The sequence below is a fragment of the Quercus suber genome, unplaced genomic scaffold (assembly GCF_002906115.3).
Source record: "Quercus suber isolate HL8 unplaced genomic scaffold, Cork oak 2.0 scaffold_85, whole genome shotgun sequence".
Taxonomy (NCBI): domain Eukaryota; kingdom Viridiplantae; phylum Streptophyta; class Magnoliopsida; order Fagales; family Fagaceae; genus Quercus; species Quercus suber.
The window spans coordinates 216,598-238,239 of NW_027069550.1; the positions used below are offsets into that span (position 1 = coordinate 216,598).

The 21,642-nt window shown below is 40.5% G+C and overlaps 4 protein-coding genes across 5 annotated transcripts; 2 read left to right on the forward strand and 2 right to left on the reverse strand.

The window, feature by feature from the left end:
• Positions 1-6,260: 6,260 nt before the first annotated feature.
• Positions 6,261-11,603, reverse strand: LOC111987393 (uncharacterized). 2 transcript variants are annotated; one of them, XM_024019112.2, is made up of 8 exons: positions 11,127-11,603; positions 10,664-10,769; positions 10,475-10,567; positions 10,176-10,371; positions 8,990-9,168; positions 8,250-8,497; positions 7,909-8,078; positions 6,261-6,809 (listed from the first exon to the last, which is right to left on the reverse strand). In XM_024019112.2, the coding sequence occupies exons 1-8, from the start codon at positions 11,491-11,493 to the stop codon at positions 6,645-6,647; spliced, it is 1,524 nt and encodes a 507-aa protein (XP_023874880.1). In that variant the 5' UTR covers positions 11,494-11,603; the 3' UTR covers positions 6,261-6,644. The 2 variants fall into 2 exon arrangements, with proteins under 2 accessions (XP_023874880.1, XP_023874881.1); XM_024019113.2 differs by lacking the exon at positions 10,664-10,769 and having other exon boundaries at positions 10,475-10,559.
• Positions 11,604-11,927: 324 nt separating this feature from the next.
• Positions 11,928-13,549, reverse strand: LOC136067781 (uncharacterized). The gene is made up of 5 exons (XM_065774071.1): positions 13,035-13,549; positions 12,568-12,673; positions 12,379-12,471; positions 12,116-12,275; positions 11,928-11,966 (listed from the first exon to the last, which is right to left on the reverse strand). The coding sequence occupies exons 1-5, from the start codon at positions 13,399-13,401 to the stop codon at positions 11,928-11,930; spliced, it is 765 nt and encodes a 254-aa protein (XP_065630143.1). The 5' UTR covers positions 13,402-13,549.
• A 2,982-nt stretch (positions 13,550-16,531) lies between these two features.
• Positions 16,532-17,671, forward strand: LOC136067782 (uncharacterized). Its single transcript, XM_065774072.1, has one exon. It carries the CDS (start codon positions 16,532-16,534, stop codon positions 17,669-17,671), a length of 1,140 nt encoding a protein of 379 aa, XP_065630144.1.
• Positions 17,672-20,352: 2,681 nt separating this feature from the next.
• LOC111987379 (uncharacterized) lies at positions 20,353-21,642 on the forward strand. The gene has a single exon (XM_024019092.2). The coding sequence runs from the start codon at positions 20,353-20,355 to the stop codon at positions 21,640-21,642; it is 1,290 nt and encodes a 429-aa protein (XP_023874860.2).

Consider the following 21,642-nt stretch of genomic DNA (forward strand, 5'->3'; position numbering starts at 1 on the left):
ATACATGGGTCGTGCAATCAAGTAATAATAATTTGGATTGTAAACGTTTTATAGCCTCGTCCCTGGCATACTCGGCAACACCTTTTTCATGGATTGCCTTGGTCAAATTTGCCTTCATATAGGTAATGTCCTCTTTGGCCTTTTGTAATTGACCCTCAACATCTTGCAAGCGGTTAGTTTGATCCTCAGCTTGCTTCCTGACCACGGCTAGGTCAGAGACAGCAGTATCCCTGGCCTTCGCCATTTCTGCCAGATCCTCGGTCGCCTTTTTCAGGTCGGCCTCAGATCTCTTAAGAGTATTGGCAGCCTCCAAGAATTTGTCGCGCTCTTGCGCTAAGGCATGACTATGGTCACCAACCTCATCGCCCAACCTGAAAAGGGCCTGGATAGCCTGCCAGTAAAAACAAGCAACTCTGTAAAGGGAAAGAAAAATACTAAGCGACAAAGTTTTTAGTAAAATGAATAGGTGCCGAGGGACCTACCATGCCTAGATATTTCTTAAGGTCGAGGACAACCTCTACCCCACTCATTTTCTCTAACTCGGCCATATCAGTGGGAAGAAGAAGAGATTTCTCTAGGGCCTCGGCTACGAGAGCCCCCTCGTCTTCGTGAGACTCTCGTATCGACGCGTTATCTATGAGGGGCTGATCATGGAGCATGGCAGCAGGCAGCCATGCTTGAGCCTGGGGCTGCTGGGAGGTCTTCTTACTCTTCCTTTGGTCACCGAGCTTCAATTGCTTTGGAGGCCTGCGAGTCCTACCCTCCTCGGGCGAAGAATGGGATTTGCTCCCATCCATTGGCTCCTTACCCTTAGAAAGTCTTTTCCTTTTCGGGTCAGGAGACTCGGTAGGAGGGGCTATTATTGTAGGAACGGAGGACGACCTGGTTTGCATGGTTGGAATCTGAGGTTGAGGCGCTGGGGGCCGGGGCTGCGACTCCCCTGGTACATCCTTCTTGGAACCGCCTTCAAGCAGGTCAAGAAGATTAGTTTGGGGCTGTCTTTTTAAACCCATCCCAGCCTGAGTACCAACTCTTAAGGACTGAAGATCGGCTTCGGACAAGTGAGGGTCTCCTAGGTCACCGGGAGGATCCTCGGACTGATCAACTAAGTCAAACACACTATATTCGTCCTCGGAGGAACTCAATTCAACCACCTCCCTCGCTTTCTTAGATGGTCCTTTCTCGGCCACCGTTACTGGCCGGGAGGAGGAGGGACCTGATAGCGGAATGCCTTCAGGTATATAAGACCCCTCAGTAAAAGCAAAACCGCTCTCCACAACGTTAATCTGCGTAAGCCGAGGGTCACGAGCTCTAATTACGTGCTGTGGAACTGGAAATGACGTCTGAGCTGGGTCGCACCCGAGGATTTTATGAGCAGCTCTGACTTGGTTATCAGGTTCGTTCAAGAAAAGGTCCGACCTGAGAACGGTTTCCAAATCCGCTTTGTTAACCAGGCGGAAATGACGTGCAAAAGCGTGTGGGTCTGCGAAAAGAAAAGCGAAATTCCTATGGTTAATCAACCAAATCGAGTATACAGGTATAGAACTTGAAAATGCTGAGACCTAGATTATATTGTATTTCGGATGCCCTACCTGGCTCCCCCTCTTCCGTTGGGCAATGAAAGCCATCGTGCCACTCTCCCGACACTATGAGGAAATCTTGGTTCAACCCCTTATTGGAATCAGGAAGACACTGGATAAGACGAACCCTGTCGTCCCTTGTCTTCATATAATATGTCTTACCCCTCAGGTGATGAAGGTTGTAACACCAGTTCACATCGTGGTAAGTCAGTCTCAGCCCCATTTTCTCATTCAGGGTATCTACACACCCTAATATCCTAAATACATTCACAGCACACTGAGTAGGGGCCAGGCGAAAATGCCTAAGGTAATTAAGGGTCACCGGCCTCATAGGGATTCTCATCCCTCCTTCTACGAAAGCAACAATCGGGATCACAACTTCACCCTCTCTCCTCCTAAGGTACCACTCACCCTCTTCACAGTACTTTAAATTCACATTATTAGGTATTCCATAGTCAACAATGAATTTGTTCATCATCTCATCGGACTCGACCAACTTCTTAAACTTACCTATTCCCCAAAGACAACTAAAAGTTCCAAAAGAGAAAAGGCAGAGTGAAATCAAGGAAATTTGAGGTCGCTAGAAAAAGAAGACTTACAGAAATATGACGATACTCTTCAGATAGTGTGCAAATTGAACCAGATTCAAACTATATGCATCAATAATTGTAAGCGCGAAAATGATGAAACCAGGTGGTTCAAACAGGTATTTATACTCCCCCTTAGGTTCCCCAAATGTAACTGCTTGCTCATAAGAGCAAAAGATCATGCCGGTGAAAGTGGGAAACGTGGTGCCGCTAAAATTTAATGTGGGCGCCCATTAAGTTTTGAAACGCTAAAAAGGCGCATCGGGCAGTCAAAAAGCCGCCAACATCAGTACAAACCGAAGCGGGACAATTTGTCCAATGGACCAGCATGTATCAAAACCCTCCTCCCTGTCCGAGGGAACGTGCAGCAGAGTTTTGAGGGGCTATTGTGGGGCCCATGGGCCTGATAGCCTCGACCCATCATATAGCAGGCCCAAGGCCTAGGCCGAGGAGCACAGGCTATTCAGGGCCGAGGTGAGGGAAAGCCTTTCCTTCCCAATCCACACCGAGGACCACCTTATCCTCAGCCTGACGAAGGTAATTTTGAGGAGAGACTAATCCCAAAGTAAGCTGTCACTCTCACATTTAATGCATTCAACTAACCCCCCTGGCCGCATTAATGGGGAGGTAACCCTTTGGCAGGATAACGTTGATCAGAGTGAACCACTTGAGTACCGATAAGGCCTCTGATGGGACGGACGGCCAGAAAAGAAGGCAAATAGATGATCAACAGATGGAAGGAGGGGATAGGAAGATGAAAACTATAAAAGAAAAGTTAGTAAAGTAAAAGAAGGGGGGGAAAAAAGGGAGAACAATAAGGCCTCCTCGGCCACAGGCCGAGGAGCATCCCCCCATTTGTAAAGAAACTCTTAAACACTTTTTATAAGAAAAAGTTCATGCTTGGTGATCGACGGCCAGCACCTAAACCTTTCACCCCACTCTCTATAAATGTATTGTTTGGGCTTATTGGGCTGAAAACCCATCACTCAGGGTCAATCCAAACTGAGTCCTTACAATAACTGATGGTGATCTACAACAAGTAGTCTTCATCCATAATGGTTGTCCAAGACCAGCAACGTCTAAGACAGTCTTCATAAATGATAAATGAGAAATGTGCATCACAAATATAAAATAAAGACGTCCAAGCATGTCACCAGTCACCCAAAGAGATCATGGTCTTCCACACCATAAGAAGATATGGATAATCAATAGACACTTAGTAAATTTCTGAATATTAGCTGCTGATCATAAATAGTTAAACCACGATCACTTATCTCGAAAAGTGGGGTGAATTGCCCAAAATTTGCTGCACTCTCTCCACTAAGTCCACACATCTGTTATGATGTTAATGGCACCTAACAAGTAGAACCACTTTAAACTCTCTATAAAAGGGATCAAACCTCATCAAACCAAGATATGTTCTACTATTCATTCACTCATTATACTTGAGTTCTAGAGAGAAAACTGACTTAACTGTTAAAGGGTCCTTAGCCAGTTCACCCCAATCACCTTCGACAGTCTCTTTCTTTCTCTTCAAGTTATTTAATCGTTATTGAATCCCAGAACATTCAGCTTACTAATTTTCAAGCATTATCAATAACTATTAAAAAACATTAAAATTATGATTAATCCCTAAAATATAAAACTATGAATACACTGGAAGGATTTAAATAATTATTATTTTTTATATATTTCCTTTTAGAAATGACTAATTAAAATAAAATAACATACTTAAAGACTTCGAATATGTTATAATAATAGTAATGAAAATTTATTTATTTTATTGGTATGTGTCATATTAATTTCAAGTTTAATATTTTGAATTCAATTTGAATTTATTATTTTTCCATCTTAGAGAATCAACAAAGTTGTTTAATTTAGTTGTTGGCATGCCAAGGAAAAGTTTGCCCCTTGGCATCCAATTTGGAATACTAGTTCGTACAATTTATTCTTTTATTATTTGATTTCTTTTCAAACAAACAAAAAGTTAGCCCGCTATAAGATGGGGATTGTCAATGAGTGAGTAGCGATGATATGGATGGTTGGTGAGAGATGGTGCGAATATGAAGATTATTGGGTAGTGAAGAAGCAATGCTCGGATGTTTGATGATTGGAATTTTGAATCTTGTAGTTGCATATGTTGAATCTTGGAATCAAAATATATCTTGATTTCTAATCCGATCTAATTTCTCTAGATTTCTGACCATTTTTCACAATTGATTGAAATACCATCTAGTTTTTTATCCAATTTTATAGTTAAAACATATTGTGTATAACACACAAACTCAATTTATAGTTTTCTCCAATATCTTATGTATAAATTGACCTATCTTCATACATGGGTCGTGCAATCAAGTAATAATAATTTGGATTGTAAACGTTTTACATTTGCATCTTTAAAAATTATAAAGGTTTTAAATTGAAGGTTGCTTAATTTAAAAGGAAAAAAAAAAAACAAAAATAGTATGATGCATCATGTTTTAGAAATTCACCCACTTATGTTGCTCATGATTTAGTGTAGATATGAATAGCATGAATCATGGATAGCAATGGGGCAGGGCAGGGCTGAAGGATGGGGTCTTTGTCCCCACTTCGCATGGTTTTGTCTTGTCCCATCCCCACCCCACCCTGCGTGATGGGGAAAAATTTCTCACCTCATCCCCGCTCCTTGGGGCCCCGCAAAGCCCCGCGCTCACCCCGTAAAACTCTATTTTTTTTTTTTTTTGTTAAGTTGCCCTACAACTAGTACTTTTTTTTAATGAAACCTATTTAATTAATAAAAATATACTTGATAAAAAAAAAAAAAAAAAAAAAAAAAAAAAAAAAAAAAAAAAAAAACTCATAGTATAAAACATGACAAAAATAAAAACAGAGAACCACACTGGGTAGAATAAAATAAGCTAATATTGATATGCTTGTTAAAATAGTAGGGTTTTAGGGTATGAAAAATTTACAATTATAATCCTTAATAACGCGAGGTGAAGCGGGAACTAGGAGGGGCGAGGCGGGGTGGGTCTAAAAAGTCTAAACCCATTCTTGCCCCACCCCGTGGTGCAGGGCTAAAATCTTGCCTCATCCCTGCCCCACCACCTTTGTGGGGCGGGAAAAACCCGTGCAGGGCGAAGCGGGAGGGGCGGGTTAAGCGGGGCGGGGCAAAATTACCATCCCCAAGCATGATGAATATATTACCATATGTAACTATGTAACTGTTATTTTTTTAACTACCAAATTTTATTATGTAACTCTTTTTTATTTTTTCTTTTTTTAAAGTCTAATACTACATATATTTTTTTTTTTTTTAACTACCAAATTTTACCATATGTAACTTTTTTTTTTTCTTTTTTTTAAAGTCTAATACTACATATAATTGAGTGGCCACCCTCCCCACTTGTAACAATTTTTTTTTTTTAATAAAAAAAATAACGTCTAATAATTGTTTTTAAAATCTTAATAAATAAAAAATGTGTATTTATCATACATCTATAAATTTTGATTGACGGCATGTAATCTAGATGTCTAATATTTAAGAGGATATTTAGTGTATTTGGAATATGCACAATTTTCCTCGTAACATGTAAATCCACTATGTAAGAGCCACATGTTTTAGATCTAAAATAGATACCGAATGTGTAAGGCTCACATATGAGAGAGATGATATATATACTAAATGTATGAGATTTTAAAACAAAAATTATTTTTAATTACATCTCATTGCAAAGATGGACGTTTCCTAAGAAAAACTTTATTTCTTTTGCTTTTTCATCATGATTTGGCTGAACTCTGTTTAAATTATCTAGCAAAATTATTAAGAACCGCCAACTAATCCAGATACAATGATTTGTGTTCTTTCTCAAGGTAGAGAAAAATTAACTGCTAACCAGCCTCTGATCAATGGTTAGTCCCCCCACCCCCACTTTGTATTTGATGTAGTTCGGAAATTTTATCTAACATGGTTATAATACAAGAAATCACACACCATTAACTTTCGAGTTTCGACTTAGCTGCAACTTTCACAAAGTACTATGAGAAACTATGAGAATTCCTAACCTTCAACAACTGCTTCAACTCGGAAATTGAAATGGCTCCCTATTACTAATAGAAAGAAGAAATTATAAATTTATAATCTTGGATTGTTACAGGCCTTGGGTGAGTCTATGCTAGGTGCTGCTGTACAGTCCCTGCTCCCACAGAGTAAAGCTACACGTTAAGCGCATTTGCTTTACACAGATTCAACAAAACATCATTCCAAAAATTCAGGAGCAGCTTCACAAATCTTGCTGTATCTAAAACTCATTTACATGCAAAAAATCGTATCACAGCAGTAGTGCTATACAATGATAATACAACAGAACTCAATTTTTAACTCCCACAATCATTTTGCGAACTCAATCCAAGCTGAGGAGAATGGCACAAACCCTTGTGCACTTGGAAAAGCTCTCACTTAGTCCACTTGATAAGGGGTCCACAATGGAGCTTATCATGTAAAAGGATAAAAGTTTGAAAAGAGTAAACTACCAAGAAGGATGTACGCTGCAGAGTACGCCCAAATTAGATATGCCCATCTCTTAGAACCAGGATGTACCATTAAATGTGAGGCAAACCAATAAAGAGGAGGGCTGGCTGACAGGAAACGTGTAGCCACCTGTCAAGAATCAGTCATCAAATAACAACATAAGAAAGGAATCCATCATCAGATAAAGTGATACATGAAGGTGTTGGGACATTTAAACCATCTTTAAATAACACAAATTCTTCGAATTAGCAGGAATGTAATTGGAAAAGAAAAGAAACTAGAGAACAGCAAAAGTCAAAACAGAGTATTAACAGCTTTAATGATAAAAAAGAGTGAAACACCCTGCTTTTATATCCAAAAGCAGAACCTTTTAAGCAAATTTTATATTTTTTTTAGTAAATTTTAAGGAGGGGAGATTCAAACTTAAGCAAAGTTAATGTTGATTAAAAAGAAGCAGCAGCCAGCAAATTTTCTAAAAGCTGTATACAACTTGGATCAGGATGCATGGAAGAATATATATATATATATATATTGTATAGGTGTGCATGGAAGAATATAATGTGAGCCACATAACAGATCTTGTGAAGCCTTTTTTTCTTTTTCTTTTTTCAAAATTAACCAATACAGGTCCATCCAACGCATGTACATCCAAACACATAAAACTTATATAGTGAGATAACTTTTAGGAGTTTTAGGAGCTTTTCAACCCTGGAAGTCTTTTGAAAATTGTGTTCAATTTCATCAAAGCCAGGGCCTTATTGATATTGGGGCAGGTGAATGATGTGAATAATGGTCTATCCATGGAACTGTACACCCCTTCCCCGCCCCCCAACTCATAAAACTTGTATAGTGAGTTTAACTTTTAGGAGCTTTAATCCCTTCAAGCCTTTGCAATCCTTTGATATGTTTTTTTTTCCTTTTAATATTTATTACCTACCAAAAAAATTTAGCTTTGATTCCATAAATTTGCTAATTCCCACTGGTGAGTAAAACTTGGTGGGAGTAAATATCAATTCCTATCCATCTTATGAAAATTTTATCATAAGCCACATGGCCCATACATGCCTTCAACTTCTTACCAATAGGGATACCCTTTCCATTCTTAAAATAATAATGATCCAATACAATAGGCAAAGTGACAGAATTTTCACAAAGCTGAAGTTGACAAACTGTATAATCTTCAACAGATTAAGGAATAGTACATAAGTTATAAGATGAATGAGTCTACCTGCACATGCATAACAAAAAATGCTGTAGCTGCCATAAATCCCAACTGCAGAATAAATGGGAGAACAGAGATAGACAAGTATCCCAGCTTTGCTAATGGATCATTTTCTATCGGGAGAGCAACGGGATCCACTCTATTCGTATGCTTCCTCTGTCTAAGATTATGATTTTCTGTTATAAGCAATCATTAGTTGAAAGTGTTATTTGTTTTTGTACTGAAAACAGAGCATAACACCTCCCAAGAAAAAGAGTTAGCTCATGTGCATGATTACAAACACTCAGCAAGAACTATTTATTATATGATGTACTATATCTTCCCTGTCATTTCAATGAAAGTAATACCTTGTATCTTAGAGTAAGATTTCTCTGGCAGGCGAGCTATATTTGATCTTGGAACTGACTCTAGTGAAAAAAGCAGAGCTGAAGAATTCTTTTCCTCTATAGAAGCTTGAAACCCCAGGGAGAAAAAAATTCCAGGCCTCGACTTTGCATAGTAGATAATTGAACAAACCGCCAAAGACAATATAGGGGATGCGAGTAAAAAGTTTGGCAACTGCTTTAATTGAAAATATCTTAAGAAACCTACTCCCCTGGCATCAAAAGAAACAATCAATATATACAAAATTTAGACACACGCATCTTTACTTTAATTCTTTCTTGTTTTTAAAAATTAATATCTTACAAGTTACAAAATTTAACAGTCAAAATTTAATCATGAATATGGAGCTAGTTCACTGCTTACTCCATAGAGAGTTACATGACTTCAATAAAATGATCCGCTGGAAAGATAGAATAGGAAATCAATGCTAGATGGGCTCAAAAATTGAGATTTTTATTTTATAAAAATTTTCTGGATCAAATGCAAATCTTGCATCATCCAATAGAAAATTATAACAAATACGATATCAATAAACTTAAAAGTAATTTAAAAAATAACGGCAATGCACCAAGCAAATCAAGCACTCATCCTTAAGATGGCTTTGAAGCAATTATCAATGAGGAAAAGGAAAATTTAAAATCTTTCACCTATATACATGGATTTGTAGTTAAGAACTTCAAGCATTAGTTAAAGATGAACATACCAATAATGACTTTGAATAAAATTGTACAGCAGAGGTACTCTTGCTTTGCACCAGGGCCTCATTTCATGTAAGTCATGTCCTAGGCATATATTATAGTATCCATATGCTTGAAAAGCAAAAAATGGAGTCAAAATACAGATACACCGCAAAGCTCCAGCTGTAAGAACCTGTATTGTCAACTGACATAGAAATAAGAATTATTAGCAATGCAAAACTAGATCTAACTTTGCCCACAAATTAATGATATCAAACCTTAATAAACATCTTACTTGAAAACATCAAAATGCAACAACCTGAATTAATTAGTTTTCAAAAGCACAACAGGTTGCATTTGTAATAATGCAAATGCTTTTGGTTGACAGGAACAGCTTTTTCCAAGAAATTGGAGCAGGCATAAACACTATAATTTCTGGTAACTGCATTAGAAATGACCAAGTAGGACTAAGGTTGAATAAATGAAATTTTATTGTATTGGAAAATATTCAATTTCATTGGATGCATCATATATAATTTATTTAGACCAGCAATACTAAATGATAGCATAGCTAAAGCTTTTTTTTTTTTTGGACCCAGGCATATTTCAAATATTACACACTGGCAAGAAATCAAAGGTACTTGTTACATTTATAAATTCAGAGGTGTATGATTATCAAATGGGACAAAAAGAATAAAATTGAGATAAAATTCAGGAATATCTGTACTACAACAACAACAACCAAGACTTAGTCCCAAAATTTTGGGGTTCGCTATGGATGCTCAACAAACTAGTCGGGTCAGCATCTGTATTCTTCTCCGCCTGGCAATTTATAATAGAGTGACTAAATTTTATGCTTGCCTTAATTTATTGATTTTTTTTCTTTGATTGGTAAGTAACACATATGCTGACATAAACTTGGCAGGTATTGAACTGATGATCACACCCTCCACCCTGTACTTATGGTTGTGGAGGCACCATTTGGGCAAAAAGTTAATAGATCTATCCAGATAGACAAACAAACAGAATGCAATTCAATTCTTCATACATTGAAGGTGGATGAAAGAAAAGTGTTCACCATAAACATAAGTATATTGCAAAAGTATAACAATTAAACATCTAAACTTGTTTTGTAAAATGTGAGATGGATGGAAACAAAAGGCCTACTTATCCTTGGCCTCAACCAAGACAATCTAAAAAAATGAAACTTACAAAAGCGCGCTTTTTGAGGAATAGCGCATCATAAGCGTGATGCATAGTCTGGAAACAGAAATAACCAGCATTAAGCACTCCATTAGACCTTGCACAACCAGAGAGAGCAAACGAAACAACAGCAACAGTATTTCCACCAGTTACTAAGTAGTATAACCCTCCAAACGAAAACAGGGCATACAAACTCTCTGAATATCTGTCATAATAACAACAAACCCAACAAATGTCTCACTTATTTTCACACTCCATTTTTCAAAATCAATTTAAACAATAAAGAAGCAAGAACAGCACAACATTACATTGATGAATAAAATATCGAAGCCGGGTTGAAGCAAAACAAGATCGAAGCCCGTAGTGCCAACTCAGAGTCCTTCAAAATAATAACTGAAAGCCTGTTAGAGCAAACATGAATTTCAAATTTCACATTCATTATTATTAACTTATTTAACTCTAAGCATTGCATATCCTAATTATGGATCATAACTCACTTGTAAAAGTAAAAAGCTGTGAACACAAACGCAACATTATTGATGAAATAGCCGGACAATCCCAACACAGCTCTGTAACCAAATAACGGTACCAATGGCGCCAAAACTGAAAAAAAAAAATCAAAAAATATTTTTAAATTATTTTTCTGTACGTCAATAGCTATTTCATCGATCAAATGTTTAAATTTCAAGTTTTGTGGTACAAAATTATGAATAAAAAAATAAGTTGATTGATCTAAATAAATTCTGATTTGAACAAAATTTGACATGCGTGATAAGCACATAAACAAAATGCAATCCACATTTTCAAAGTTAGATAAACCTTCTATTTTAGTCTACTATTTTCAATTTGGTAATGGCAGGGACCAAAATGCAAGCAAATTTCAAAATACAAGGATCAAAATGAAAGTTGAGAAAAAACTTGGGAACGAAATTGAAAGCGGAAATTGAGAGTGGGAGCTACCTGTGTGGGAGAGGAAGGAGATGAAGAGAGGGAGGAGAGGGAGGAAAGCGTAGGACTGCTCGTACTCGTAGGCGGCGCATTGAGCGCTGCGTACGAAGTACACGGAGTCCCATACGATGCCGTTTTCGATGGCGGAGGCGAGCTTCGGGAATAGCACTGCGGCAGAGTCAGAGTTCTGGTCCTTTGCGATTTTGAGGCAGCTAGGGTTTAGGGGAGCGGAGGTGTCGTAAGGTGTGAGGAGTGAGCGCCAGATGAGGATCAGAGTTAGGAGGAGGAGTCGAGAGAGGATCGCCGATTTGAGGACCAGTGTTTTGTGCTGCTGATTTGTAGGGAATGCGGTGGCTGTGGCGGCGGCGGTGGTGGTCATGGTAGAGAGAGGTGGCGGAAATGCAGATTGGGGGAGTTTTGTTTTGCTTTAGGAGTACTCGTGGACTGTGTGACAGTGGTCGCGTCGCGTTCAGCAAATACGACGTAGTATTAGTTCAATAGATTCTTGATTCAAGCTCGAATCGGATAAACCCGACCCGTTTGTTGGGGGCTAGTGCAAGATTGTTGGACCATATCCGTTTTGGTTTGAGGCTTGAGTTTGATTTTTATTTTTCAAGTAGGTAATGGGTGTTGGACATTTGTTAATGGTCCAATTTAGTAGAGTTTTGATATCACTTTTATTAAAAATATAAAAATTTATTAAAAGATTTAATAGCTTTTTTTCCCATCGAGAGTTTCTATAAATATTTTCTAAACTAATGTTGTTAGAGTATCCGTTAATATTTCCTTCTTTTTTTTTCTTTTTTCTTTTTTCTAAATAGATATTAAGAGTAAGCTTGTAAATGAATCAAGCTATTCATAAACAAATAGAGTTTGGCTTGATAAAAAACTCATTTATGATTGTTTGTTTATAAACAAGTCAAGTTTAATATTTAGTTTTAGGCTTATTTAATAAATGAGTCGAGCCCAAGTAAAAAAAAAAAAAAAAATTGTTTATGAACATGATGCATAGTCTGGAAACAGAAATAACCAGCATTAAGCACTCCATTAGACCTTGCACAACCAGAGAGAGCAAACGAAACAACAGCAACAGTATTTCCACCAGTTACTAAGTAGTATAACCCTCCAAACGAAAACAGGGCATACAAACTCTCTGAATATCTGTCATAATAACAACAAACCCAACAAATGTCTCACTTATTTTCACACTCCATTTTTCAAAATCAATTTAAACAATAAAGAAGCAAGAACAGCACAACATTACATTGATGAATAAAATATCGAAGCCGGGTTGAAGCAAAACAAGATCGAAGCCCGTAGTGCCAACTCAGAGTCCTTCAAAATAATAACTGAAAGCCTGTTAGAGCAAACATGAATTTCAAATTTCACATTCATTATTATTAACTTATTTAACTCTAAGCATTGCATATCCTAATTATGGATCATAACTCACTTGTACAAGTAAAAAGCTGTGAACACAAACGCAACATTATTGATGAAATAGCCGGACATTCCCAACACAGCTCTGTAACCAAATAACGGTACCAATGGCGCGAAAACTGAAAAAAAAAAAAAAATCAAAAAATATTTTTAAATTATTTTTCTGTACGTCAATAGCTATTTCATCGATCAAATGTTTAAATTTCAAGTTTTGTGGTATAAAATTATGAATAAAAAAATAAGTTGATTGATCTAAATAACTTCTGATTTGAACAAAATTTGACATGCGTGATAAGCACATAAACAAAATGCAATCCACATTTTCAAAGTTAGATAAACCTTCTATTTTAGTCTACTATTTTCAATTTGGTAATGGCAGGGACCAAAATGCAAGCAAATTTCAAAATACAAGGATCAAAATGAAAGTTGAGAAAAAACTTGGGAACGAAATTGAAAGCGGAAATTGAGAGTGGGAGCTACCTGTGTGGGAGAGGAAGGAGATGAAGAGAGGGAGGAGAGGGAGGAAAGCGTAGGACTGCTCGTACTCGTAGGCGGCGCATTGAGCGCTGCGTACGAAGTACACGGAGTCCCATACGATGCCGTTTTCGATGGCGGAGGCGAGCTTCGGGAATAGCACTGCGGCAGAGTCAGAGTTCTGGTCCTTTGCGATTTCGAGGCAGCTAGGGTTTAGGGGAGCGGAGGTGTCGTAAGGTGTGAGGAGTGAGCGCCAGATGAGGATCAGAGTTAGGAGGAGGAGTCGAGAGAGGATCGCCGATTTGAGGACCAGTGTTTTGTGCTGCTGATTTGTAGGGAATGCGGTGGCTGTGGCGGCGGCGGTGGTGGTCATGGTAGAGAGAGGTGGCGGAAATGCAGATTGGGGGAGTTTTGTTTTGCTTTAGGAGTACTCGTGGACTGTGTGACAGTGGTCGCGTCGCGTTCAGCAAATACGACGTAGTATTAGTTCAATAGATTCTTGATTCAAGCTCGAATCGGATAAACCCGACCCGTTTGTTGGGGGCTAGTGCAAGATTGTTGGACCATATCCGTTTTGGTTTGAGGCTTGAGTTTGATTTTTATTTTTCAAGTAGGTAATGGGTGTTGGACATTTGTTAATGGTCCAATTTAGTAGAGTTTTGATATCACTTTTATTAAAAATATAAAAATTTATTAAAAGATTTAATAGCTTTTTTTCCCATCGAGAGTTTCTATAAATATTTTCTAAACTAATGTTGTTAGAGTATCCGTTAATATTTCCTTCTTTTTTTTTCTTTTTTCTTTTTTCTAAATAGATATTAAGAGTAAGCTTGTAAATGAATCAAGCTATTCATAAACAAATAGAGTTTGGCTTGATAAAAAACTCATTTATGATTGTTTGTTTATAAACAAGTCAAGTTTAATATTTAGTTTTAGGCTTATTTAATAAATGAGTCGAGCCCAAGTAAAAAAAAAAAATTGTTTATGAACAAGCCCCTAAACATTAGGGCTTGATACACAACAATTTGAGCCTACATTCATTTACAAGCTTGGTAATAATATTAATACGAGTTTTGACAAATAAACTCATATCTTTCTAAGAATTTAATTAATAAGAAATTGAGAGTTAAAACCACTTACCCAAACCAAATAAGCTAGGTAATAAGCTTGATATGTGTTTGATAATATATTTGTGTTGAATCTCAAGCTCAAAAGCATGATATTGAGCTCAAACTTTTATACTTTACTAGCTTCATCACACGCGTTTCGCACGTGCGACGAGGCTTTTTATTTTTTATTTTTTGGGTTTACACATTTTATTCATGACAGTTTTTATTTTATTTTTTATTTTAAGAAGAAGTTGTATTAGTTTTTGACTATTAATGTGAGAGAGAAATGTGGAGGTGGGGAAAAAGTCAAAAAATAGTTTAGTGATAATAAAAAAATGGTACGTTTGTGGAAAAAAAAGAGAGCAATTTTATCTTTTAAAAAAAGAAGAAGTTGTTTTAGTATTTGACAACTAACGTGAGAAAGAAATGTGAAAGTGAAAGAAATACCTTTTTTTTTTTATTTAGCTAAAAATTAGGAGTTTTAAAATTACTAATTTTAAATGTTTAACCCTATGATTTAAGTTTTAGAAACAGATGAATTTAAGGATATTTTGGGTATCTAAATTGAGAATCCTAAACAGGGGAAGCCCTTTAATTAATAGTAGTATAGATAATGAGCTCAAACTTGAATATTATTTGTAAGTTTGATTCAAGCTCAAGCTTGAATATTATTGTAAGTTTGATTCAAGCTCAAGCCAAGCTTGAGCATTCTAGTTTTGTTGTCGAGCCGAGTTTGAACATTCACTACTCGACAAAGTTCAGCTCGTTTACACCTCTAACTAAAAGATACTAGTTGATTTTTTTTTAGTAAATAGGATGTGATAGAGGCGTTTTATCTTTGTACTGCCCCGTGATGTCCATGCCCCCTTTGGGCCGTGAATTGGGATCAACAACATGGCCCAAGGGCCCAACCTTCACCTTACCCAAGATCTCGGCCCAAGCCCACAAAAGCTATGAACCCAAGGCTGAGTGTCATTCTGAGGCTGAAGGAGCAACCATCCGATGCTAGCTCACACCTTGCCTTGCCGACATGGTCCCTGCTCAGCAAGTCGTCCCCGAGAAAAGCTGCGCTAATTCGATTGTATCGCCCTCTACGTACCTGGCAGTGTCTCGGTAAACGTCCATACTGAGCATATCTGTGGGAGTAGAAACCAAGTTCCAAAGCCACTCTCACCGCTTTCCACTACCACCTAACCACCCACTAATGGTTAATAATATTGGACCTCACATTGCACTACCCATGAAAGCAATCATGGTCCTCCCACTAGTTTTGAGCTATAAATATGAGAATTGGAAGAAAAAAAGGGGGAGGTTCCAAAGGGAGTAGAGAGGAGAGAAAAGTGATCTCATTGAGTCTTTGTGCCGAGAACTACTCGAAGTAGGAAATCCAAACCCACCATACAAATAAGTTGTGAGCTCAAGTGAGATCTCAGCCCAATAGCCTCATTTTTGGCGTGCACAATTGGCGTCGTCTGTGGGAATCTCCTACAAAGTCGTGGTTCAGCCGAGACTCACACACGAGAGGATGTTTGGGAGACGTTCTGGGAGTGACGTTGAAAGTGGTTCAATGGGATCTTCTCAGGGATCCTCATGGCGAGAATCGAGGCAAAAAAGGCGCGAAGATAGGAATCACAAATGGGAGAAGGAGGGGTCCAGCCTCGGAGAGGGGTTGTACCAAACGCAGCAAACGGTATCTGTTGCTTCAGGGCACAAGCAACTCGACGAAAGGGATGAAGAGCTTGAGCGGCTGTGCAGGTTGGTGAGAGATATGGAGTTGGAAGCAGAGAACAGGTACCGTGGAAGGGACAGAGACAACCGAGAAAGAAGACTTAGTACCGAGAAAGATCGTCATGAGACGAGATCCAATTAATCTAGATCCCACCACCCCCGAGAACGTTCCCATTCACGAGAATCTCGTCAGCGAAGGGAACGTTCGCATTCGTGGGAATCCCGTCAACATCGAAAGCGTTCGCGATCACGGGAATATGCAGACCGAGGTTCGAATTCCCTAGAAGAACAACTGCCCCATAATGCGGTCATGGATGCAATGAGCCGTGCACTACGCAGAGCTGCTCGGTCTCTATTTTCAGCTGACATCGAGCGAACCCCTATGTCGGACAGATTCACGTGCCCTCCGTTCAACTCTTACGATGGGAAAACGGACCCAGTAGAGCACGTCAGTCACTATATCCAGATGATGTCTCTGCATACCCACAATGATGCACTGATGTGTAAGGTTTTTCCTTCAAACCTTGGCCCCACCACTTTGAGATGGTTTAATGGGTTACGAAAAGGCTCTATCCACAATTTTGCCGAGCTGATATAGGAGTTTGGAATTTCGTTTGTAACTTGTGCCGGGTGCCACAATCAGTAGATGTATTACTGTCCTTGAAAATGAGGCCAGGGGAAACCCTTCATAGTTATGCCAGTCGGTACTGGGAGCTTTACAACGAGATCGGCAGAGGGAACGAGAAGATTGCTGTTAGCACTTTTAGAATGGGATTGCCCGAGGATTCCGAGCTAAGGGAATCACTAACTAAGAAGCCTCTGGAGGATATGAGGCAGCTAATGAGGTGCATTGAAGAATACAAATGGATGAAAGGTGACCGGCTGCAAAGCAAAGGCAAACCACCAATGGCAAATCATCCTGGGCAGGGTGGCTTTCAACTTAGGGCCCGGGGGGATTTGAGGATTCAAGAGCCAGAAGCGCTAGCAGGGGAGGTAAATGTGACGTTTAAGGAGCCAGTGCATAGAATTATTGACAAGATTAAACACGAGCCATACTTTAAGTGGTTGAATAGGATGGGTGGTGACCCTTCTAGGAGGAATCAGAACTTGTACTGCACTTACCATAAAGATAAGGGCCATACTACTGAGCAGTGTCGAGTGTTGAAAGACCATCTCAGACAGCTGGCCAAGGCGGGGTACTTAAAGGAATTTGTGGTAGACACGAGGGACCGAGGAACAAGGCAAGGCGCTCCACAAAGGGGCAACCCTCTCCCACCCCCTCTCGGGATAATTGAGGTTATCCATGCTCCTTCGAGGAGCCTCATTGTGGCAAGAAAGAAGGGGGTGTTAACTATAGCGCCAGTTGAAGGTAACTCGGATACGCAGCCATCCGAAGAAAGGATAAAACTCACCCGGGAACCTATCGCTTTTGGTGACGACGATTTGGAAGGAATAATTCAACAGCATGACGACGCTTTAATAGTCACCGCCCGGATAAGTGACTTCCTGGTGAAGAGAGTGATGATAGACCAGGGAAGCGGGGCCGATGTGATGTATCCGAATTTATTTAGGGGGCTTGGGTTGAAGAACGAGGATCTTTCCAAGTATACTACACCTTTGGTCGGGTTTGATGGCAGATTGGTAGTTCCCAAGGGACAAATTTCCCTGCCCATGAATATGGAGGGCAGAGAGGTGGTGGTAATGTTTATAGTGGTTGCTTCGTTCTCCCCATACACGGTGATACTAGGAAGACCATGGATCCATGCAATGAGTGCTCGTCCAATGAACAAAAAATCTCGGACCTGAGTACAAAATTCAAGTCCGCACATGAACTGTCCTGATGTCCTGGGTAAACACTGAACCGTCTGCAAAAGAAGGGGAGTAAGTTAGCATCTGGAGAAATAAAATAATTACAAAAAGAGAGGAGAAAAATAATCAAAGATTGGAACGACCAACTTCGCGTCATGAGAGGCGAGGGGGGATACCACCGGCAAGCTAATTGCCGCGTACCCGGATGTATTCCCCAGCATATATTTCTATTTGAGTCCGGCAAACATGAAATTAGCCATACCCTCTTGTCTCTAACCTTTAAATAGTAATTGGACTTCTTCTTTCCAACAAGCTGTACATGTGGTTTATGTCGTAATGGTCCAGTTGCAGACCAAATGTATGATTTAACCTACTTACACAACTCACTACCCCGTAAAAGTTGGGGGGAAGTTGGTCAGGACACAACCGTAATACCTAAGGGTGTTAAGCAAAAGGGGGTCTATGGGAAACCTAACCCCACCTCTCAGAATCGACATCAAGGGGAAAAAGGCGGTGTTCGCCCTCTGTGGAGTACGATTTTGCTTTCATAGCAGTACATCACCTCCACATCCTCGGGAATGCTATAATCTCGCCTAAAGGTCACTAAGGACGCCTCAATATTTAGAAGGTAAGCATAATCCATCTTAAGGGCTAAGAATTAGAGGAACTTGGAGAAAAGAAATTAAACCAGAGAAAGGGGGAAGGAGACTTACTTCTGGCTCTAAGGGAGGAGTAGATTCTGGGTCGGTGAGCAAATGCACAAATAAGTGCTCGGCAGAAAGAAATTTCAGTAAGCGAAGAATGAAGAAGTGAAAAATGGATTGAGACAGGCTATTTATAGAAGCCAGGGAAGAGTGGGCATCGATCAACGAGCAATAATGGGGGATTAATTAGTAGGAAATCTTACAGATACCAAGGGCAGCCAACGCGCACGCACCTCGGTTTGCGAACTGATAGGTAATAATGATAGATGAATCAGGGGGCAGACGTAACACACCTTTTGAGAAACACATTAATGGACTTCTGAAATCGCCCAAAATACACCCACTGAGTCTCTTGGGTAACTGTTGCCTCTCTAGCTCCTTGATTCATTCCCGGGAGCCGAGCACAAATCAAGGGGGGCTAATGTACGGCCCGTGATGTCCATGCCCCCTTTGGGCCGTGAATTGGGATCAACAACATGGCCGAAGGGCCCAACCTTCACCTTACCCAAGATCTCGGCCCAAGCCCACAAAAGCTATGAACCCAAGGCTGAGTGTCATTCTGAAGCTGAAGGAGCAACCATCCGATGCTAGCTCACACCTTGCCTTGCCGACATGGTCCTGCTCAGCAAGTCGTCCCCGAGAAAAGCTGCGCTAATTCGATTGTATCGCCTCTACATACCTGGCAGTGTCTCGGTAAACGTCCATACTGAGCATATTTGCGGGAGTAGAAACCAAGTTCCAAAGCCACTCTCACCGCTTTCCACTACCACCTAACCACCCACTAATGGTTAATAATATTGGACCTCACATTGCACTACCCATGAAAGCAATCATGGTCCTCCCACTAGTTTTGAGCTATAAATATGAGAATTGGAAGAAAAAAAGGGGGAGGTTCCAAAGGGAGTAGAGAGGAGAGAAAAGTGATCTCATTGAGTCTTTGTGCCGAGAACTACTCGAAGTAGGAAATCCAAACCCACCATACAAATAAGTTGTGAGCTCAAGTGAGATCTCAGCCCAATAGCCTCATTTTTGGCGTGCACAATTGGCGTCGTCTGTGGGAATCTCCTACAAAGCCGTGGTTCAGCCGAGACTCACACACGAGAGGATGTTTGGGAGACGTTCTGGGAGTGACGTTGAAAGTGGTTCAATGGGATCTTCTCAGGGATCCTCATGGCGAGAATGGAGGCAAAAGAGGCGCGAAGATAGGAATCACAAATGGGAGAAGGAGGGGTCCGGCCTCGGAGAGGGGTTGTACCAAACGCAGCAAACGGTATCTGTTGCTTCAGGGCATAAGCAACTCGACGAAAGGGATGAAGAGCTTGAGCGGCTGTGCAGGTTGGTGAGAGATATGGAGTTGGAAGCAGAGAACAAGTACCGTGGAAGGGACAGAGACAACCGAGAAAGAAGACTTAGTACCGAGAAAGATCGTTATGAGACGAGATCCAATTAATCTAGATCCCACCACCGCCGAGAACGTTCCTATTCACGAGAATCTCGTCAGCGAAGGGAATGTTCGCATTCGTGGGAATCCCGTCAACATCGAAAGCGTTCGCGATCATGGGAATATGCAGACCGAGGTTCGAATTCCCTAGAAGAACAACTGCCCCATAATGCGGTCATGGATGCAATGAGCCGTGCACTACGCAGGGCTGCTCGGTCTCTATTTTCAGCTGACATCGAGCTAACCCCTATGCCGGACAGATTCACGTGCCCTCCGTTCAACTCTTACGATGGGAAAACGGACCCAGTAGAGCACGTCAGTCACTATATCCAGATGATGTCTCTGCATACCCACAATGATGCACTGATGTGTAAGGTTTTTCCTTCAAACCTTGGCCCCACCACTTTGAGATGGTTTAATGGGTTACGAAAAGGCTCCATCCACAATTTTGCTGAGCTGATACAGGAGTTCGGAATTTCGTTTGTAACTTGTGCCGGGTGCCACAATCGGTAGATGTATTGCTGTCCTTGAAAATGAGGGCAGGGGAAACCCTTCATAGTTATGCTAGTCGGTACTGGGAGCTTTACAACGAGATCGGCAGAGGGAACGAGAAGATTGCTGTTAGCACTTTTAGAATGGGATTGCCCGAGGATTCCGAGCTAAGGGAATCACTAACTAAGAAGCCTCTGGAGGATATGAGGCAGCTAATGAGGTGCATTGAAGAATACAAATGGATGAAAGGTGACCGGCTGCAAAGCAAAGGCAAACCACCAATGGCAAATCATCCTGGGCAGGGTGGCTTTCAACTTAGGGCCCGGGGGGATTTGAGGATTCAAGAGCCAGAAGCGCTAGCAGGGGAGGTAAATGTGACGTTTAAGGAGCCAGTGCATAGAATTATTGACAAGATTAAACACGAGCCATACTTTAGGTGGTTGAATAGGATGGGTGGTGACCCTTCTAGGAGGAATCAGAACTTGTACTGCACTTACCATAAAGATAAGGGCCATACTACTGAGCAGTGCCGAGTGTTGAAAGACCATCTCAGACAGCTGGCCAAGGCGGGGTACTTAAAGGAATTTGTGGTAGACACGAGGGACCGAGGAACAAGGCAAGGCGCTCCACAAAGGGGCAACCCTCTCCCACCCCCTCTCGGGATAATTGAGGTTATCCATGCTCCTTCGAGGAGCCTCATTGTGGCAAGAAAGAAGGGGGTGTTAACTATAGCGCCAGTTGAAGGTAACTCGGATACGCAGCCATCCGAAGAAAGGATAAAACTCACCCGGGAACCTATCGCTTTTGGTGATGACGATTTGGAAGGAATAATTCAACAGCATGACGACGCTTTAATAGTCACCGCCCGGATAAGTGACTTCCTGGTGAAGAGAGTGATGATAGACCAGGGAAGCGGGGCCGATGTGATGTATCCGAATTTATTTAGGGGGCTTGGGTTGAAGAACGAGGATCTTTCCAAGTATACTACACCTTTGGTCGGGTTTGATGGCAGATTGGTAGTTCCCAAGGGACAAATTTCCCTGCCCATGAATATGGAGGGCAGAGAGGTGGTGGTAATGTTTATAGTGGTTGCTTCGTTCTCCCCATACACGGTGATACTAGGAAGACCATGGATCCATGCAATGGGGGCTGTACCGTCCACCCTGCACATGAAAGTCAAATTTCCTACCGAGTATGGTATTACTGTAGTACGGGGAAGCCAGCAAACGGCTGGACAATGCTTGATTGCCATAGTTAATTGGGAAAAAGGGCGAACCAGCCAAGGGCATCAGGGCGAGCAAAAGAACCCATCACAAGGGACCCCTTTATAG

Bases quoted from the DNA above. Each gene is read 5' to 3' on its own strand.
- LOC111987393 (XM_024019112.2), bottom strand. From the start codon at position 11,493: ATGACCACCACCGCCGCCGCCACAGCCACCGCATTCCCTACAAATCAG. The intron at 10,568-10,663 runs GTGAGTTATGAT...TTGCTCTAACAG, and splicing joins ACAGCTTTTTACTTTTACAA to GCTTTCAGTTATTATTTTGA. The intron at 8,079-8,249 runs GTATTACTTTCA...TGCTTATAACAG, and splicing joins ATCTTACTCTAAGATACAAG to AAAATCATAATCTTAGACAG.
- LOC136067781 (XM_065774071.1), bottom strand. From the start codon at position 13,401: ATGACCACCACCGCCGCCGCCACAGCCACCGCATTCCCTACAAATCAG. The intron at 12,472-12,567 runs GTGAGTTATGAT...TTGCTCTAACAG, and splicing joins ACAGCTTTTTACTTGTACAA to GCTTTCAGTTATTATTTTGA. The intron at 11,967-12,115 runs GTTCATAAACAA...GTTTATGAATAG, and splicing joins GTTTCCAGACTATGCATCAT to CTTGATTCATTTACAAGCTT.
- LOC136067782 (XM_065774072.1), top strand. From the start codon at position 16,532: ATGAGGCCAGGGGAAACCCTTCATAGTTATGCCAGTCGGTACTGGGAG.
- LOC111987379 (XM_024019092.2), top strand. From the start codon at position 20,353: ATGAGGGCAGGGGAAACCCTTCATAGTTATGCTAGTCGGTACTGGGAG.